Source organism: Rhopalosiphum maidis, chromosome 2 (genome assembly GCF_003676215.2).
Source record: "Rhopalosiphum maidis isolate BTI-1 chromosome 2, ASM367621v3, whole genome shotgun sequence".
In the NCBI taxonomy this organism is placed as follows: Eukaryota; Metazoa; Arthropoda; class Insecta; order Hemiptera; family Aphididae; genus Rhopalosiphum; species Rhopalosiphum maidis.
The window spans coordinates 20,141,162-20,159,884 of NC_040878.1; the positions used below are offsets into that span (position 1 = coordinate 20,141,162).

The 18,723-nt window shown below is 30.4% G+C and overlaps 4 protein-coding genes across 4 annotated transcripts in view; 3 read left to right on the forward strand and 1 right to left on the reverse strand.

Annotated features, from left to right (window-relative positions):
• The first annotated feature begins 76 nt into the window (after positions 1 to 76).
• On the forward strand, positions 77 to 2,175 carry LOC113551305 (tryptophan--tRNA ligase, mitochondrial). Its single transcript, XM_026953475.1, has 7 exons — positions 77 to 528; positions 595 to 753; positions 819 to 917; positions 1,105 to 1,268; positions 1,328 to 1,449; positions 1,526 to 1,796; positions 1,903 to 2,175. The coding sequence occupies exons 1-7, from the start codon at positions 469 to 471 to the stop codon at positions 2,096 to 2,098; spliced, it is 1,071 nt and encodes a 356-aa protein (XP_026809276.1). The 5' UTR covers positions 77 to 468; the 3' UTR covers positions 2,099 to 2,175.
• On the reverse strand, positions 2,135 to 4,068 carry LOC113551306 (28S ribosomal protein S15, mitochondrial). Its single transcript, XM_026953476.1, has 5 exons — positions 3,994 to 4,068; positions 3,680 to 3,907; positions 3,461 to 3,594; positions 2,530 to 2,722; positions 2,135 to 2,461 (listed from the first exon to the last, which is right to left on the reverse strand). Exons 2-5 carry the CDS (start codon positions 3,886 to 3,888, stop codon positions 2,194 to 2,196), a joined length of 804 nt encoding a protein of 267 aa, XP_026809277.1. The 5' UTR covers positions 3,889 to 3,907; positions 3,994 to 4,068; the 3' UTR covers positions 2,135 to 2,193.
• A 1,030-nt stretch (positions 4,069 to 5,098) lies between these two features.
• LOC113551304 (protein transport protein Sec61 subunit alpha) lies at positions 5,099 to 8,719 on the forward strand. The gene is made up of 9 exons (XM_026953474.1): positions 5,099 to 5,315; positions 6,257 to 6,324; positions 6,739 to 6,804; positions 6,866 to 7,076; positions 7,147 to 7,404; positions 7,499 to 7,665; positions 7,726 to 7,866; positions 7,931 to 8,179; positions 8,261 to 8,719. The coding sequence occupies exons 1-9, from the start codon at positions 5,309 to 5,311 to the stop codon at positions 8,522 to 8,524; spliced, it is 1,431 nt and encodes a 476-aa protein (XP_026809275.1). The 5' UTR covers positions 5,099 to 5,308; the 3' UTR covers positions 8,525 to 8,719.
• Positions 8,720 to 11,926: 3,207 nt separating this feature from the next.
• Positions 11,927 to 18,723, forward strand: part of LOC113551303 — a 61,367-nt gene continuing 54,570 nt past the window's right edge. Inside the window, exon 1 of the mRNA XM_026953472.1 lies at positions 11,927 to 12,676. The gene's annotated coding sequence lies outside the window, so the exon portion shown is untranslated. The remainder of the gene's footprint in view (positions 12,677 to 18,723) is intronic.

Below are 18,723 nucleotides of genomic sequence, written 5' to 3' on the forward strand. Positions count from 1 at the left end.
TTTTGATTAGTTGTAGGTTGTTATCACGGTCACTAGAAGATATAGAATTGTTATCTTTTTTTCCGGGGTTTCTGCATAAGTGCTTATATAGTGGTTTGTGCTTACCGCTTACTGCATACTGTTTTTTGCTTTTGACGACAGCAGTGAGCAGACAGATTGACATATTCACTACCTGTTTAAATATTGAGTACTTAAGTCTTAATAATATGACTTTTAAGTTATGGTCTTCAGTCTCGATTATTTTAGTAAATAACTATATAACATAACTTTTATTTCTTAGTTCATGTTTTTACTCATAAATAATAGTTTTCAGTTGTATTTTTTTGTGATTTCCATATTCATAATAAAATAATGGTTATCTGCTTAATGTTAGCTTAAATAAAAATTGTTTAAACATTTGCTATTGATTTTAGCATTCAGTTGATACAAATCATCATAAATATACATTAAACAATTTTTTTAAACATTATGATTTTAAAGAAGATTTCTGTTTGTTGTCATACACTTGTACGTTTTTGTCATTCAAATGTAAGTGATCTCGCTAATTATTTTATAATTTTTAACATGTTTCATAATTGATTCAATATTTTTTAGGTTAAATGGAAAGAGACAGTATTTTCTGGTATTCAACCAACAGGAACCCTACATTTAGGTAATTACTTTGGTGCTGTGTCCAAGTGGGCTCAGCTACAAAATGAAAATAAAGAAGTCATATTCAGTATTGTTGACATGCACTCTATTACTTTGCCATATGTTAGTTGAATGTTGTCTGTTAGTTGTAAATTACGACTTGTATTGATGTATTTTTATTATATTAGAATACTAAGGAATTGGAAAAAAATGTTTTCCTTATGACAGCTAGTCTAATTGCGTGTGGTATCAATCCTGAAAAAAGTACTCTATTTTTGCAATCTCAGGTAATTCAAAATTTTTAATTATGATTAAAAATACTATTTATTTTTTGTATAATATGTAGTTTTATTATAGTTAAATGTTAAGACTTTAATAATACATTATAATTATATTTTTTTATAGAAATTTACTAATTTAGTTATAATATGATACAAATATATTACCAGATTTTAAATTCAATTTAATCTTAAGGTACCTGAACATACACAATTAAGTTGGGTGCTTGGATGCTTGACTACTATGCCTAGATTGGGTCAGTTGCCTCAATTTAAAGAAAAGTCTTCAACTTTGAAAGATGTTCCTCTCGGTTTGTACTTATATCCAGTTTTACAAGCTGCTGACATACTTTTATATAAGTAATCAACAATACTTTTTATCTAATGTTTTCGTTATTGTCCTTTTTTATTTGTTATAGAGCAACTAAAGTACCGGTTGGCGAAGATCAAATTCAACACTTGCAGTTGGCTCATAATTTAGCTCGTACATTTAATAAACGCTTTGGTGAAACATTTCCTGTACCTGAAGTCCTTATTCAAAGTAAATACAAAATAAACATAATTTATATATACAGTATAATATACTTTAATGTACAGGTTTACAATTTTATCTTTAGAAGATTGTTCTTCGAGGATCAGAAATCTTCGTGACCCTATGAAAAAAATGTCTAAGTCTCATCCAGATCCTCGTGGAAGAATAGAAATTACGGATGAACCAGATGTCATTGTAGAAAAAGTGAAAAAAGCTGTTACAGATTGTAAATCTGAAATAACATACGACCCTGAAAATAGACCTGGTGTTTCAACGCTTCTAACTATGCATTCACTTATTTGTGGATTATTACCAGAAGATATTTGTGAAGAAAATTCGCTCTTGGACACTGGGCGGTAATTAAGTTTTAATTTTTTATTCTATATTACTAACATTTTTATATTTTTACTTATATAATATAAATATAAAACCATTGATAATTATTTTCACATTGTTTTTCAGGTATAAATCTATAGTAGCAGAAGCATTAGTGGAAAAATTCGCCCCTATTCGTCAAGAGATTTTAAAATTAATAGATGCACCTGAATATTTGAGTAAAGTTCTACAAGAAGGACAACAGAAAGCAAATTTAATTGCTTTAGATACATGGCAAGAAGTAGCTTCAAAAATTGGTACAATACCAAGTACAATAAGATAAAAGATTCATAAATCAAAAAAATAATTTAATACTATAGAATTGTTTTTAACATTAAAGAATTTAAATTTTTATTTTAACAATTCTTATTTACACTGTTATTCTTGAATTGATTTTAGGGTTTTCCATTCTTCTATTTGTTTACGGGCACTTTCAATGTCAGCATCAGTTATTGTTGGTGTTACTCCGCATTCAATTTCTTCTTTTTTAGCCCATTCTAATGTTTTCAATTTTTGTTGCAAAAACTTTTCTTTTTCTTTATCTAACTGACTACGGTATTCAGCCAATTTTTTTGATTTTACTTCATCACACCATTGAGATGTTAGACGACGTAATGATTTTTTTCTTTCTACCCGTTCATACGGTCTTTAAACAAAAATAAGAATTTATTATCAATGCATATATTTTGTAAAATTATTATGTAATTTACTTACGGGTGAGAATGATACTTTAAATCCAAATTTTCCAATAACCATTCAAACTTCTTATAGTCCCAAGTTCGTAAATGTTTCAGCCTCTTTTTACGTTTATCTATTATTTCTTTTAATGCTACTCTAGAGTTTTTATCTCTTGGAGCTATCTTGTAGTGTTCTTGAAGATTACGAATGTTCGCTGTCATACTGGCAACTAAATATTAATTGTTTTTTAATTAGACTTCAATTTTAATGCAAAGTGCATTATTATATGATTGCTTTAGCACATACCATAACAAATACATGATTTGTTTTATATAACATAAACTTGAAAGGTAAAACTTTTATTTTGGAATTGTTGCCGTTCCCATTTTTTGATTAGTTAATTAATTTAAGTGTATATTAATACATTCAGTATTAAGTAGGAAATTTAAAGTATTTATCAAAAAACATTATTTTCATAATATTATATGATTATTTAAGGTTTTTTATATGCCAATTGCAATACTTATGAAAGTGGATATATTATGATATAATGCATTTCTTGAATATGATGTCTTATCAAGTATCAGTTGAGGTTACATCTCAATTGTATTTATTTTGAGTGTTTTTTTGTAGATTTTGTGAATTTTGAGTATAATTGTTTATGTATTTTGAGTGCTTAAGTTCAACATTGTATGTAGGTATTATTGTTACTTTAGTTAAGATAAAAAAAGTTTTTAATGTGCCCTAAGTTAAAGTATTATTTTAATTGAGTGCCTATCAAAAGTTCTATTTGATCAATTTTTAAGGGCCCTATTGCATTGGACATTTAAATCATTAAATAAACTGGCACTAAACAATTTAACAAATCTTCAGACTCCGCAATTATAATTCTAAATTAATATCTATAGTTTTTTTTTAAATAAAAATATAATTTGTATCTATCAATATTATTACATTATAACCTTACTTTGAACTTCACATGATGTACAATCCAAATTATTGGCTTTGACTTTATCAATGAGCTGTTGACGAGCTAGTTGTGTTGCATATCGCCGTCCCATAAAATTACATGAAAAGACTTTACGCACATATTCGTTAGCTCTAAAATATAATTTTATTAATAAAAACGACTATAATTATAACCTTTTATGTTATTAAAAAGTATCAAGATTTGTCAATTATTTACGTTTTTAGTTCTTCGGAATCTTGAAATTCCAACGGAGGTTTGGTCATATCTAGTTGTTCCAAAGGTGATAAGTCACCAGATTTTTTGGGATCCCAACAAGCAATTTTTTCTGGTCGGACCCATTTTATATGTAAATCAGACTTAAGGCCCCTTACTGAAAGGAGTAAACCATTCCCAGGGTGAATGAGTGAACGTAATGTTGTGAACATGATGTTACAGGAAATTAAGCTGATGAATGAAAACAAATAAAAATTATTTATTCATTTTAACAAGTCAAAATCAAATTAAATTTAAAATTTGAAATAAAATAAAACCTTAAATTATTAGAAAATTTCAATGAAAAACTACGCCACTACAATGACGGGTGAATCGGTAATCTATTATTGTTATCTCGCATTAATTATTTTATAACATTATCATATAATTTTAGAGGTTAGGACAATTGTACTTTGTAGGACAACTATATACAGTGAATAATGAATGATAACACTGGTCACTGATAAACACTTAGCTTGTAATGGTCTATTTTGATAAAGGGCTTTGGTGTTCTGCTTTTCACACAGATATATTATATAGAAATCTACAACCGTGATTTTTCAGCAATGTATCCGGTTTCCTGTATACCGGTACCAGAAGTATCAACTATCAAGCTGACAAGCTATACGCAGCACGCATGTTGCATGTTGCATACTCGAATTAGTCGATTTGTAATCGTGGTGTCAACGCCACTGAAATAAATAAATAAAATTATTTTTTTTTTTAAATAGATTTATTTATTTTGAATATTTATGATACTGCGTGAACGGCTCCACGGCAGTCGTTAACGATCCACATTAGCCTTCAAGACTAAATTTCTAAATTCTAATGGAGCAAATTAGATTAGATTTTATTATACTCATCCTATCGAAAATAATAGAAATTAAAAAAAATTTTAATATTTAAATTCACAATATTATTGTTAGAAATTGTCTACCGCTCTATAATCGTTAACTTTAATTCAATAATAATAAATCCATGACAATATACATTTATTTTATCATGAATAAATCGAAATCCGTTACTGTATGCTGATTACCATACGTCGCTTGGATTCTATGTTAATTGTTTGTATTATTATGTTTGTCATATTTGTATTTTATATTTATTAATAATTTGTATGTGTTATTAATAATATGTATGTGCTGCCGTATTCATAATATTTTCAATTTTGTTTATTACGTGTTGCTATCGAATTTGGACGCCGTAGCCGTATTGCAGTGTAGATGTTACGTCACTAATCCCGTGTCACTACGTCCAGCGTTGCATAACAAAAATTGTAAAATATACCTATGTACATCATCCGTGGAAAGGCGTATTTGTAACCTCTTTGGTATGCGTACACCATACGTGTCGCCGACTCATCGACAAAAATCGTTTCATGTGTGTTCGTGTTGATGTTGTCGGTCAAGCCGCTACGTGGTTGTACGTTCCACTAAATATTGAAAGTAAACCGTATTGTGTTGCCGTGTCGTCCACCTTTTGCCGATCACTCGTCTCTTATGGTTCCTGACGTTAAATACGTGTCGTTTTACCACTGATGTTCTTTAATAATTGAAGCCAAAAGACTGTCACGAACACAAATCTATCATAATGGGTTGTAAGTATTATTGAGTATTATTATACCTGGTTATTTTTCATTTAATTTTTGGTTTAAACATTTGAATTTGAGTTTTCTTTAACCCTTTGTGGAAGGACCTCTTTAAATTAGAGATACTTGTTGACCACAGGCATCTGCTGTAAATTGTTTTACACTTCAGCATTTAAATATATGTTTCTTTCTTTTTTAAAACTCTTTATTACGAGTTCTAAAACAATTGGCTTGAAACATTTCTTCGATTTTTTCATTTTTAAAAAGTGGGTCAGGTTTTCGAATTTTGATCTTTTGAAATCGTTGTTAAGTCATTCATAAACGTGTCATTGAATATTTGCATAAATGATTGGGCTTTTTGTTTTTAAATAGTTAAACATAAATTGTAATTAATAAAATTAGCATAATTAAATATAAATTGTACAAGTCAATTTATTTTACAAGCATGGGTTTATATGATTTAGCTATCTGTTAAGTCATCATATGATTAATAACTATTAGTGATTAATTTATAATTGTATTTTGTAAACAAATACTAATTCTATGTAACGTCATGTTTTATTTTGTTGGTATTGTACATTTGGCACCTTTCTTACACCTACTTGTTGTTTAATAACTTGTATTAGATTTGTCAATCTTAAAAAATGAATAGTGTTAAGTATTCTTGAAAAAGATAGTGTTTGTAAATCTTATTTGCTTATATTTTCTGTCACACACCTGTGACTAAATAAACATGTATTTCAGCTAGTTTATCTAGCTAAAATCTAGCACTATCATTGTATAAATTCCTAGATATTTAAAAAACAACTAGTTGAATATTGTATATTATCAAAATGTACAATATTTTAAATTTCATTCCAAATTTAGGCTACATATATATTTAAGATCTTTTAAAACAAATCATTGTAATACTAGTATTTAATTAATTTATTTGTTTATTTTTGTTTCAGTTAAATTTTTAGAAGTAATTAAACCTTTCTGCAGTATATTGCCAGAAATTGCTAAACCTGAACGAAAAGTAAGTATTTAAACATAGTTTATAAAGTTAAAACTATTTAGTATTTATGTTAAAAGGATATTTATAGGTCACTAATAACAAAACAAACTAAATGACACATGTGCCATAATTAGCAGATCCAAATTAAATTAATTTATTTTTGTTGTTTATGACAATGATATTTCAGTTAAGCAAATAAACATTGATTAATATTATCATTTTAATTGATAAATTTATTTTAGTTCATTTATTGGTTATATTAGATTTTATTTCTAATTTTAATTTATTCTAATTATTGGTTTATTGTGTATATTTTTAAAAGTATGTGCTGATACCAAAGATTTAATTGTCAATAACCTTTATATTTGTTTTGAAATCAATATTAAATAATTTATTTTATTTTATTTACCAATTATATATTTTTATTTTGCGTAGATTCAATTCAGAGAAAAAGTATTATGGACTGCCATTACTTTATTCATTTTTTTGGTTTGCTGTCAAGTAAGTTATTTTATTTTATAACCATTTTTATTGCATTCAGAATTTTAAATATTGTTTTTAGATACCTTTGTTTGGAATTATGAGCTCAGACTCCGCAGATCCTTTTTACTGGATTCGTGTAATTTTGGCTTCAAATCGAGGTACTTTAATGGAACTTGGAATTTCACCAATTGTAACTTCTGGGCTAATTATGCAATTGTTGGCTGGAGCTAAAATTATTGAAGTTGGTGATACTCCTAAAGACCGTGCATTATTTAATGGAGCACAAAAATGTATGTTTTAGATTTATATTTTAAAATATAGTTATTTTATTAACTTAATCAAAACTAATTTTGATTTTAGTGTTTGGTATGGTTATTACTGTTGGACAAGCAATTGTTTATGTTATGACTGGTATGTATGGCGATCCCAGTGAAATAGGAGCTGGTGTATGTTTGTTAATCATCATTCAGTTGTTTGTGGCTGGATTAATTGTCTTGTTATTGGATGAACTCTTGCAAAAAGGATATGGTTTAGGTTCAGGAATATCACTTTTCATTGCTACCAATATTTGTGAAACAATTGTCTGGAAAGCTTTCAGTCCGACAACTGTTAACACAGGTGAATTTTATTAAATTATATTATTTTATACATTGTTGTATAAGTTAATTCTTATTTTACAATCAGTTTTAATAAATCTATACTTATGTTTCAGGCCGAGGTACTGAATTTGAAGGAGCTGTTATTGCCTTGTTCCATTTATTGGCTACAAGACAAGATAAAGTTAGAGCACTCAGGGAAGCATTTTATAGACAAAACTTACCAAATTTGATGAATTTATTAGCAACTGTATTGGTGTTTGCTATTGTAATATATTTCCAAGTAAGAATTTAAATTAAAAAAAAAATAAATTATGATTTTAATTATATGTATATGATATAGGGTTTCCGAGTTGATCTACCAATTAAGTCTGCCAGATATCGTGGACAATATAGCAGCTATCCAATCAAATTGTTTTATACATCTAACATTCCTATCATTTTACAATCTGCTTTAGTATCAAATTTATATGTTATATCTCAGGTAAAATTTTTTTTAAATTGTGATTAAATAATTAAATACTCATATTTTAAATAATTATTCATAGATGTTGGCTGTCAAATTCCATGGTAACATACTAGTAAATTTATTGGGTGTATGGGCTGATGTTGGTGGTGGTGGACCAGCTCGAGCATATCCAGTTGGTGGTTTGTGCTATTATTTATCTCCACCAGAAAATCTATCTCATATTGCAGAAGATCCTATTCACGCTATTCTTTATATTGTATTTATGTTGGGATCATGTGCATTCTTCTCCAAAACTTGGATTGAAGTCTCTGGATCATCTGCTAAAGATGTTAGTATAGCAAATTGTATTCAATTTAATTCATGAATTTATGTTAACCATATACTATATTAAAAATACTTATGGTTATAGGTTGCAAAACAATTAAAAGAACAACAAATGGTTATGCGTGGTCACAGGGACAACTCTATGATTCACGAATTGAACCGTTATATACCTACTGCTGCAGCATTTGGAGGGCTTTGTATTGGTGCATTATCTGTGTTGGCTGACTTCATGGGTGCCATTGGATCAGGCACTGGTATCCTGTTAGCTGTTACTATTATATACCAGTATTTTGAAATTTTTGTTAAAGAACAAAGTGAAATGGGTGGTATGAGCACCTTATTGTTCTAAAATGTTAACACATTATCTAACAGTTAATGAAATTGTTGAATAAATCATCAAGTCCCTATGGGACAGAACTGTTGTTGTCACAATCTATGCGTGACTCAAATTTAAATTATACTGAAAATAACTTTATTTTTAGAAATAAAAATTTACTGATATATCGACTCAGCTTTTCAAAATAATGTTATTTAAAAAATTGTCTAAAAAAAAATATCTGTCCCAACAAAAAATTTATATTTATTTGTTATTTTTTTTTTTATTTTGTAAATTATATAAATGTTAGAAAATAGGAAATTATAATATAATATGAACATTTTTTTTTGCTCTTAAAGCTTACGTAATAATATAAATATAATGTTGCAATTTGCAACAATTCTTCCTAATTTTTTTAATGTAAATACTTAATACTTACAGTAAGTTAATAGCAGTAAAATTAAGAATATGTTTTGAGTCAAATGATTATATTTTTTTTCTGACCATCAACAAAATTGTTTTGTCACTTCAGTTACTAATGACTCATTGCTATATGTTAATGAATAATAATAAAAAAAAAAAAACTTATATTTACCATCATTCTTTTCTATAATGATAGAAAAATGAATTGATATGGTATAATAATATATACTTATGAGATTCTGTAATTGAAGTGCATTTTAAGCATATCTATTGTTATGGAAAAATTGTTATACTAGATCAATTATGTCGTTGATCGTCATTTAAAAATTGAAATGGCATAATGATAAGGGTTTTCTTATATTTTCACTTAACATTTTTACGTACAATTGAATAAAAACATTGTTTTTGATAATATTTCATTTTTTTTATTCATCAGGATCATTGTTTAATATTATTAATGAATTATATCTATGAATATGTCTTATCAACATTCTAAAATAATATGTATGTGATTTTATCAAAAATTCATAGGGAATTGGGAATGAACCACATGCGCTCAGTATTTTTCTAGTTCAAATGCAGATAGTTTTAATTCAGCAATTGTTATTATTAATTATTATTATCATATTACAACGATTTATGATAAGATTAATATCCATTCTAAATTAAATATGCAATATTATTGAATACAATAATTAGATTTTATCATTTTATTCAACTAGGTTTAATTAGTTTTACTTACATTAAACAATTTTCTCTGTATTAAATTTAAAAAATAAGTAAGTAATTACTTACATTACGTTACCTAGGTAACTATGAGTTTAGTAAATCGTTTACCATCGAGTAGGTATGCATGGGCACGGAATAAGGTTTAATTCTAATACTGTTATAGCGTGGCATGATATTGTTTTATTATTATAGCAGTGAAATCATTATTTGGACTCAATGGCGAAAATACTGCAATTGTGACGAGACCCTTAGCGGGCGATAGACTGCAGTATTACTTTGCATTAGTCCTCCGGGAGTACATGCGTCAATTTTTATTGACATGTCATACAGTTTTATGTGCTTATTGCGCATTGATAGAGTACCTACGACATACTTTTCGTAACGTACTCGTGGTTGACGGAAGTGAGGAGGTCAAGTACGCTATGGTGTGGGCATCTGGTCACGCAACGTATGGGGTAGTATATATAAACCTCGTCGGCGGGTTACCGGGGTGCAGTGTAAGGGAAGAACGCAATGCATCCGCAGCAGCGCGCCACCTCTTGGGCGTGGCACGTCCTATCCACCACAGCGAGCGGCTGAGCGGCATCACCATTCCTCTCCGCGCGCGATTCCTCGCCATTGCTCGCTTGCTCTCTGTAGCTGTTTCTGTCTTTCTCTCTCACACTCTTTCGCGCCTTTGCCCTGGGTCCGACGTTGCCATGGAGACCGCATCTTGTCCCTCGTCTTAAATCAATAATAAAAACGTGGAACTCGAGCGAGCGATTCTGACGCGCCGTGGCAACGTCGCAGCAACGCCCGGCGCATGATGACAGGTTATCTGGTTCGGCGTGTTTGGAAGAAAATTGGTATCCGGGCACTACACTTGCCGGTATAGATGATTCCTAATATGGTGTCGAATTTTTTCGCCCATACTAATTGCATTAAAACAAATAATAAAAGTTAGAAAAAAGGAAAATGATTTTGGCTTCAGACCTAATTGTTGTGCAGGCAACGAAACCTTCCTTCGACCCCTCTTTTTATACTCGTAAGAGTGCCGTGACGGAATAATGTAGATACGGAGGAAGCGAGACTTCTCGGATAATGACTTTGGGACTCTTCTCGTCTTAAATTGGGTTAAACATCAATGGGGTCGGTGCGTCATATGCTTTGATTGCGGATTTTTAAGTGGTGCTTGTCGAATTATTTTTTTCATCACGTCGTCAGCCGACAACGCTACTGAATTGCCTCCGGGTAAGAATAGGTAGGGTGGTGGCAAAGAGGCACTCGAAGAGAATGGCTATGCGTTCAAGAGGTTCGAGATTATGGGTCAATAAAATGAATGACGCTGGTTTTTGAACACGTTGCGGTAACAGGGTTTCTCGGGTTGGCCATATATACCGCGGATACGTGTCTCGTCGACAAAACGACCAAAACGCCGATTACTAGAACCATGACGTCTCCTCGAGAATACCACCGAACAAAATTATTACAAAATTTCCAATTTTCTCGGGCCGCGCGAGTCTTGTTGTGAACACGTAACGCCACCGTCACCTTTATGTACGTATATAGGGTCTGTAGCTGCAGCCCTCCTGCATCCGATCCTACAACACTATCGTTTCACGATGGTATATCGCGAGTAGGAGGCACCGTTATAGACACCGCCGAGTGCATCAGACTCGATGTGATCCCGGCAAAAGCGTACCCGCAATATTCGGGAGGTATGTCGGTGGTGGGCACAAGGGAGTGGCGTTGTCCCCGCGGTTCGCAGTGCATCATACAGAGTTCGCCAACGGTCAGATCGCCCCCGCGATCGCGTACTCTCTCACGCACTCGCACATATAGTGTAATAATAATATAATAGTCGCCGCGGACGGGTATAAAGGACCGCCGGGTAGCGGCGGGACACTGTGCGTGTGTGTGTGTGTATAGTGTGCGTGGGCGGCAGAAGGAACGAGTGAGCAGGAGTGAGAGAACCTCCTCCCACTATTTCCACGAGCTTGCATTGCCGCGGTGCGCTCGAGTCGAGATGGCCCCAATTTTCCGCCAGGACGTCAAGGGCGGCGGCGGCGGGGCAACACATACGCGGGCCAGTGTGGGTGGTGCGGAGGATGCACGTCGCGGCGGCGGTGTAAAATCCTGGGGCACGCCGACGGGAAAATCCCCGGATTACTTTACGGACTGTCGTCGCGGGCTGCGATAGCGCGAACGTGCCGCTGCCGTCGTCGCCGCCGCCGCTGCCGCCGTGCGCGTTTCGCGTCGTGTGCCGCCGACGTGGGCTGTTGTACAGGAGAGACTCAGTAGCGGTGCGTGCCGGCGGGTCGGGTGTCTCTCTCTCTATCACTCTCCGAGCGGTCCGCGCACGGTCGTATTATCATCAGCAGCAGCACCGTTGTCATTATTACTATAATACCACTGCGGTTATTTATTATTAATATTTCATATTGCGCGCGCGTTTGGGCGTGTGTGTGTGTGTGTGTGTCTGTGTGTGTACTGCGCGCGGAAGACAGTGTGATCAGTGCGGGCGCACCACCGCGGCCGATACATAATGTGATATATTATTTATAGAAATATATTATTGTGGTCGTTTACTCGTCTCCGCCACCGCCGTTTAATATTAACGCCGTTTTAAATGGTCCGCGCGTACGGTACGCGCCGCAAAAGCCGCGCGACCGACTCGTCTACGTCGTACTCGCATGTCGTCGTGCGTTATTATAGTGTGCAATAGAGCGGTTCGTATAATATATAACACATCGTTATTATTGCCGTTGTTGTTATTATCATTACATTTGAAATTTACAAAATTTAAATTTTATAAACGTTTCGTTTCGGGTCGCGCAATATAGGACATCGTCGTTATAATAATATATTATGTCGCGTGCTGTTCACACCGTGCATCACACGAGACCGTCGCCGCCTCTGCCGTCGTCGTCGTTTTTGTGCAGCCGACCGCCGCTGCCGGCGTCGTCGTCGTTGTCGTCGTCGTAGGAGAGCAACGCACCACCGCCGCAAATTCTGCAACCGCCGCCGCTCCCCTGTGACCCCCGGACGAGACGTGTGAGTTGTGTTTTGTCGTTATCAGTTATCACATCACTGCTCAATTATATCGTCAGCGCATTTGTGTATTATATATATGTTATAAAACGATAGCCCGCAGGCTGCAAGTACCTATATTTAGTCCTATAGTATATATATACATTATACACGTACATAATATATATATATATATGGGCATTCCACATGAGGTGGTCGAGGGAGGTATACGGTTCGCTCTCTGAGCAAAAACAATCGACCGTTTCGAACTTTCGAAGTAATGATCACGTGCACAAAGCAACTTAATGATAAAAACGAAAGAAAAATTTCAGTTATTGTAAAATCATTCGTCTTTGCTAAAATACACGATCGCCAATAAATGTGGAATTAAAAGTATTTGGAATACTCATTATACGTAGATTGCGCGTAAAAGCATGAATTTAAAAAGGAATTTAAGACATGCCAAATCGGTGATTAAAGCGATAAACAATTGACTTTAATAAGAAATTGTTCAGCGTACCAGTTCCTATATCATAATTAAAAATAACGGTTTTGTCGGTTTTATATATATACTTTTTTCAATAGGTACTTAAACAAGGACTTAAACAGTCGAACTTAAATAGATACCTAGTAAACATTTTTTAGAAAAAAAAAGTGGAGTAAAAACCGTTAACGTAGGATATTAATATACCTATATTAATATTAGTAATTATTAATTAATATTCAATAAGGTAGGCTTAAATATTTTTACAAAAACAAATCTCATATAGGTATTATATTTATTATTATTATTACTAGCTGTTATTAAATTATTAGTCAATATTGAAGAATGGTGTGAATAGGTTCGTGTTATAAATAAATTGAGATTAAGATAAATATTTTGAAAATTTTACTGTGTAGAAATAAGTAAAAAATTAAAAATGAATAAGCATAATGGGGAAGAGTTCAATTATCTACAAATAATATTTTTTGAATTAAAATAAAATAACTATTATTTTTGTTTAAATATCCAATTAATTAAAAATTTAAATTTGAAATAAGCATAAAAAGGATACATTTTTAAACTTTATATGCAGCTGTAAGGAAATCTTGAGAAAATGTGTACTAAACTTTAAAGCTATAGGTCTTATCTTAGTACAGTGCTGTATCCAGTGGGGCACTGGGGTTACGTCTTATGTGCCTTTTGAAATCTTTTTTTTATGGCCGTAGCTTATTGTATGGATGTTCCCTATAAGTTATATCGTTAAAATATTTATATAATTTAAAGTAAATCTATGATAATTATTTGTTATTTTTTGTTCATAAATGCCCAATAGTAATAGTTGACTATTAATTATTAAGTATGATGTTAAAATAAAAGTTCAATTTAATTCTACGTTATCTTCAATACTTATTTATAATTACGTGACAGTGGCGTAACCATGGGGGGCAGTGTGCTATGCCCTTCCCCCTATGGGATGTATCAACTTAATATAAAATTAACTTTTATTGGTAATTGTTGTTTATGATTTTTTAGTATTTTGGGTTTGCCCCCCCTCATTTTAAAATACTGGCTACGCTACTGTTACGGGGTACCTTCCGTCCACTGCATTTAATTGTACTATATATATGATATAGATAATAAATATAACTACAATTCCTAAAACATATTGTTATAATTTAAACTTTAAAGTAATGAAATTTAGAGACTACCTATTGTTTATTTTTATTTGTTGAGCATTTAGTATATACGTCGTATACGAATACTACGAACGCACGCGGTTACACAGCTATTTGTTTATTGGAACTTCGTTTACAAATTGTGACTTATGTTATGTTTTTAAGTTTGACTCCTAATATAACCTTAGAATTGGCATATTTATAGAAGAAAACGGAATAAACAGTTCTGATTTAATGCTATAATAAAGTAACTAAAAATTATTTTGATGAATTTTGTTAAAATTTAAACTTTAAACACTTGTTTTTCTATTTTCAATATTTTTTTTAGTCGTTATACTCATCAACAACGGTTTAATTATACATAAATTTAAAATTTAAAATAGTTAAAGGTAGCATAAAATTTTAAATATTTTGAAAATAATATTATATATTCATAAAATGTTAATAAAAATATTTGATAAAAAATTCAAATCTATAACAGCGTGGGATAAAAAATATCTACCTACTTGCGGCCCATTTATAAATGTGTGGCTCACACTAAAATTAAAAATGCATATTCAAAAGTGTGAAAATAATAAAAATATATAATTGTGTGGTTCTATTATAACACGCAATATTATACATGAAACTTTTGTATATCAACAATAAAATAACATTAAATATTTAAATTAAAAAAATCAAATAATAAATTAATACAATAAAGTCATAAATAAAATAATATTTTTTTTTTATTTTATGATAGTGAATTTAAGAGTATGTCATACCCGCATGTGTTGTCTCTGTCTTACGAACGTAAAACATAGAAAATTTGCGTTCAGCAGAATAAATTTTATGCTGTTAGCTTTAATATTAGTCAATTTACTTATTATTAAACTTAGAGGTCATAATATTATCTAAGGCATCCATAGGCTTTTATTGATATCTTAATTTTGAAGTGAGTTTTATTTATGTAAAATATTAAAAGTTTAAAATGCTCGTAACTCGCTTAAAAATTAAAATATCAATAAAATCCTATGAGATGCCCTAGATAATATTATTAACTTTAAGTTTGATAATAGGTAAATTGACTCTAATATTAAGGCTAACCGCCATAAAATTGATTCTGCTGAACGTAAAATTGCTAATTTTATAAATTGATTGTAAAATTGTATATATATTTTAACATTTAAAATTGATCATTATATCAATGTGTCAAATAATATCTTTAATTAAAATTGTGGGTGGCTTGCAAGTAGTTTCTAAAATAATACATTTTTGTTGTTTTTAAAATCATATAGCAAGGATCACTATTCTACAGTACCTAATTAATTTTTGAATAACAATAAAACAAAAATAAATCAATTTTATGAATAACTAGTTTTATGTATTAATTCTTGGTTTTTCGATTATTTTGAAAAGTACTGGGAATCTTTTACTTTTGACCCTCTTATCTATGTGTGTTTATGTGTAAGAAAAAATAGATGAAAAACAGCAAACCTTCTATTCCAATCAAAACGGAACATATTACTCCATTTTGGTTTTTCGTTAAAACAGAATTTCGTCTCTAGATGTTCAAAAAATTTAAACAAAATCATGTTAACTTATTTTTCTTTTTCCACAATCGAATAATCCATTCTAATAATACATACATTTCTGATGCTCTATTTAAGTAACACAGTATTGATACGATCGTATGCAATATACATGTATACGTATACACTATACATATTATACGTAGTGCACATAAAGCTAAGAATAGGTAGTTAAAAACAAATATGATATTCTTCATAGTTTAAGTAATTCAGTATAATTCAGTGTACGTGCATGATGACAGAGAAATTATTTTTTGTCTTAGTCCCGTCGCGCGTGTGTATGTACTATTATACGTTTATATATATATATACATATAGTCGAGTCGCGATAACTTGAAGTCGAAGGGAGATAAAAATTCGCTTCGAGATATCTAATTAAAATTTATATTAATTTTTATATAATTTATAATTCTAAGGGAATAAAATAAAGTTTTTCGAGTTATCGCAACTTGACTGTAGATATATATATATATATATATATTACCTTCAAAATATATATACCTACGGTGATGTAATTTATGTGGTTGATATACACACATTGCACAAATAACTATGATCTGGGTGTATTTCAGAGTTCGCCTTGAGAGAAGGGAAGAAAAATAGGTCAAAAATGATATTTGCCACTTCCCTCAAAAAAAAAAAAAAAATTAGGCATATGATAAAACAAAACGCAATGTTATTTAGTATCGAGGAAGCTTATTGTAAAACTTGTATAATCTACCTACAGCCAGCACCAACGAGTTACCAATCTTTTTAATTATAATACAATTATTAAAATTATAATAATATGCGTAGGTTAGGCATAACTTAATCTAACCTTGCAGTAAATACCCGCATGTCCATGACATTGCAATAAGTGATAACAAATATTATCAAAAGAATGTATATGTTCGTGTGCATTTCTGCTAATTTTTTTTTGTCTCACCCTTGTGTCGTTCGGGTGGCTGACAAATTGGCTTTTAGTTTTTTTAGATAATTACGTTTGAAGACTTATAATATTATGGGCGCGAATTGGTTCTATTTTTCAATTAAAAGAAAAGGTAGTCAAACTTTTTGAGCACTCAAACTAACCCTAAATTTGTTTTTTAAGAAGATAATTTATTTTAAATTTTAATAGTAAGACTAATACTTAATATTGCAATAATTTCCTTGTTAAGTTTGAAATTTAAAATATAACAATTATTAAAAATAATTTACATGTAATTAAAAAAATAAAAAATAAAAAATAAGGGAATTTATTTTGGTTATCTGCTGCATAGAAGATTTCAAATGTACCTCGTTATAGAGTAGATGTAATTTATTTGTGAAATTTAAATTTAATAATAAATTATTGAATACGAAAAACGATTCTGTGCGTCGATGTTGTGTCAGCAACTATTTCTAAGGTCATTTTAAAATAGGTATTTGGTTTATAGTATATATTTATATTACTATAAGTAATTTATTTTTCTATTAGTAACACACTAATACGATGGGTTTATCGTAGATCTGGAGCTGATCTGAAGCTTATTTTAAGCCTAAGAGGGGGGGGGGGTTAAAGGGATATTTATGAGTGACGTATAATTTGATGAGATGAAAATATGACTATATTTATGCAATTTGCTGAAAATAATTTTTGACTTGTTTTTAAGATAAAAATAAAAAACTATTTTTATTGTATAACTTTTTGAATGTATGAATGAACTGGAAAAGAAATAAATTGGAGTATTAATATTGATCTAAAACAATAATTCTTTATATCCGAGATCAAATTTACTTTAAAATAACTTGTGACTAGATTTTAATGTTTTTTTACAAAATAACTAAAAATATGAATGGAAAAATTGTTATTATTCGTTGAATATTAAATTTCGTCATAATTTGAACTTAATATGCCTTTAAAAAATGATAGACCATGAATTTTCGTGGTATTCATCTGTTATAATCTAATATTACGTATTTAAACATTAATTAATTGAAAATAATGCATTTTCAATTAAAGAATAATCTTAAAATATATACGATTTTGATTAATTATAAAGTTAAATAATATTGTTTTAGATGTTATATTTTAATTTCTAAGTACAAATTATATGAGGATCTTATTGAATACTCGTAAATTGTAATACATTTTAAAACTTTTTTACATCGAATAATACTTTATACCAACATAAATTTAAAAGGAACTAAAAAAATAATTTTCGGAAAATGCTAATATCTTAAGTATTTAGAGAACAGTTTAAGTCTCTGATTATATATTTTTGAATTACTACAAAATTGGTAGAAAACTGGTTTAAGGAAATATTTTTGTTTTGATTATTCATGAGAATTTTATAATTTATCTAACTAATTTTAAATTTCACTTCTCAAAGTAAATCAACTAGATCAAATTTTCAACTAAAAAACTCTTTAACGTTGAAGGATAAAGCATTGTTACCTTCTTTACATTACGTTACGTTATGTTACACACACACGCACACACACACACACACACACACAAAACTAGAATTGATTCTGATATTGACAATATTGGTAAGTGTTTAAGTTTAAAAAGGTTGAAAAGCATATAATTATACGATTCTGACTGAAGATACTTTGTCAGCCTATATTCCTAAGGATATTTTATTATGCTGAGTGATTCTATTATCAAACACTCATTATTTTAAAATCTATTAGGAGTATTTTCTTATAAAAAAATTCGAAATTCGAACGAGTAGTTTATGAGTTATACATATTTAAAGTTTTTGTATACAAAGAAGTTAAGTGATACGTACTACGTAGTTAGCCCGTAAAATGTTGGTCTACTACTTAGGTAATTTAAATTTTAAATAATTATTTAACTATTAACTATTAAATTACCAA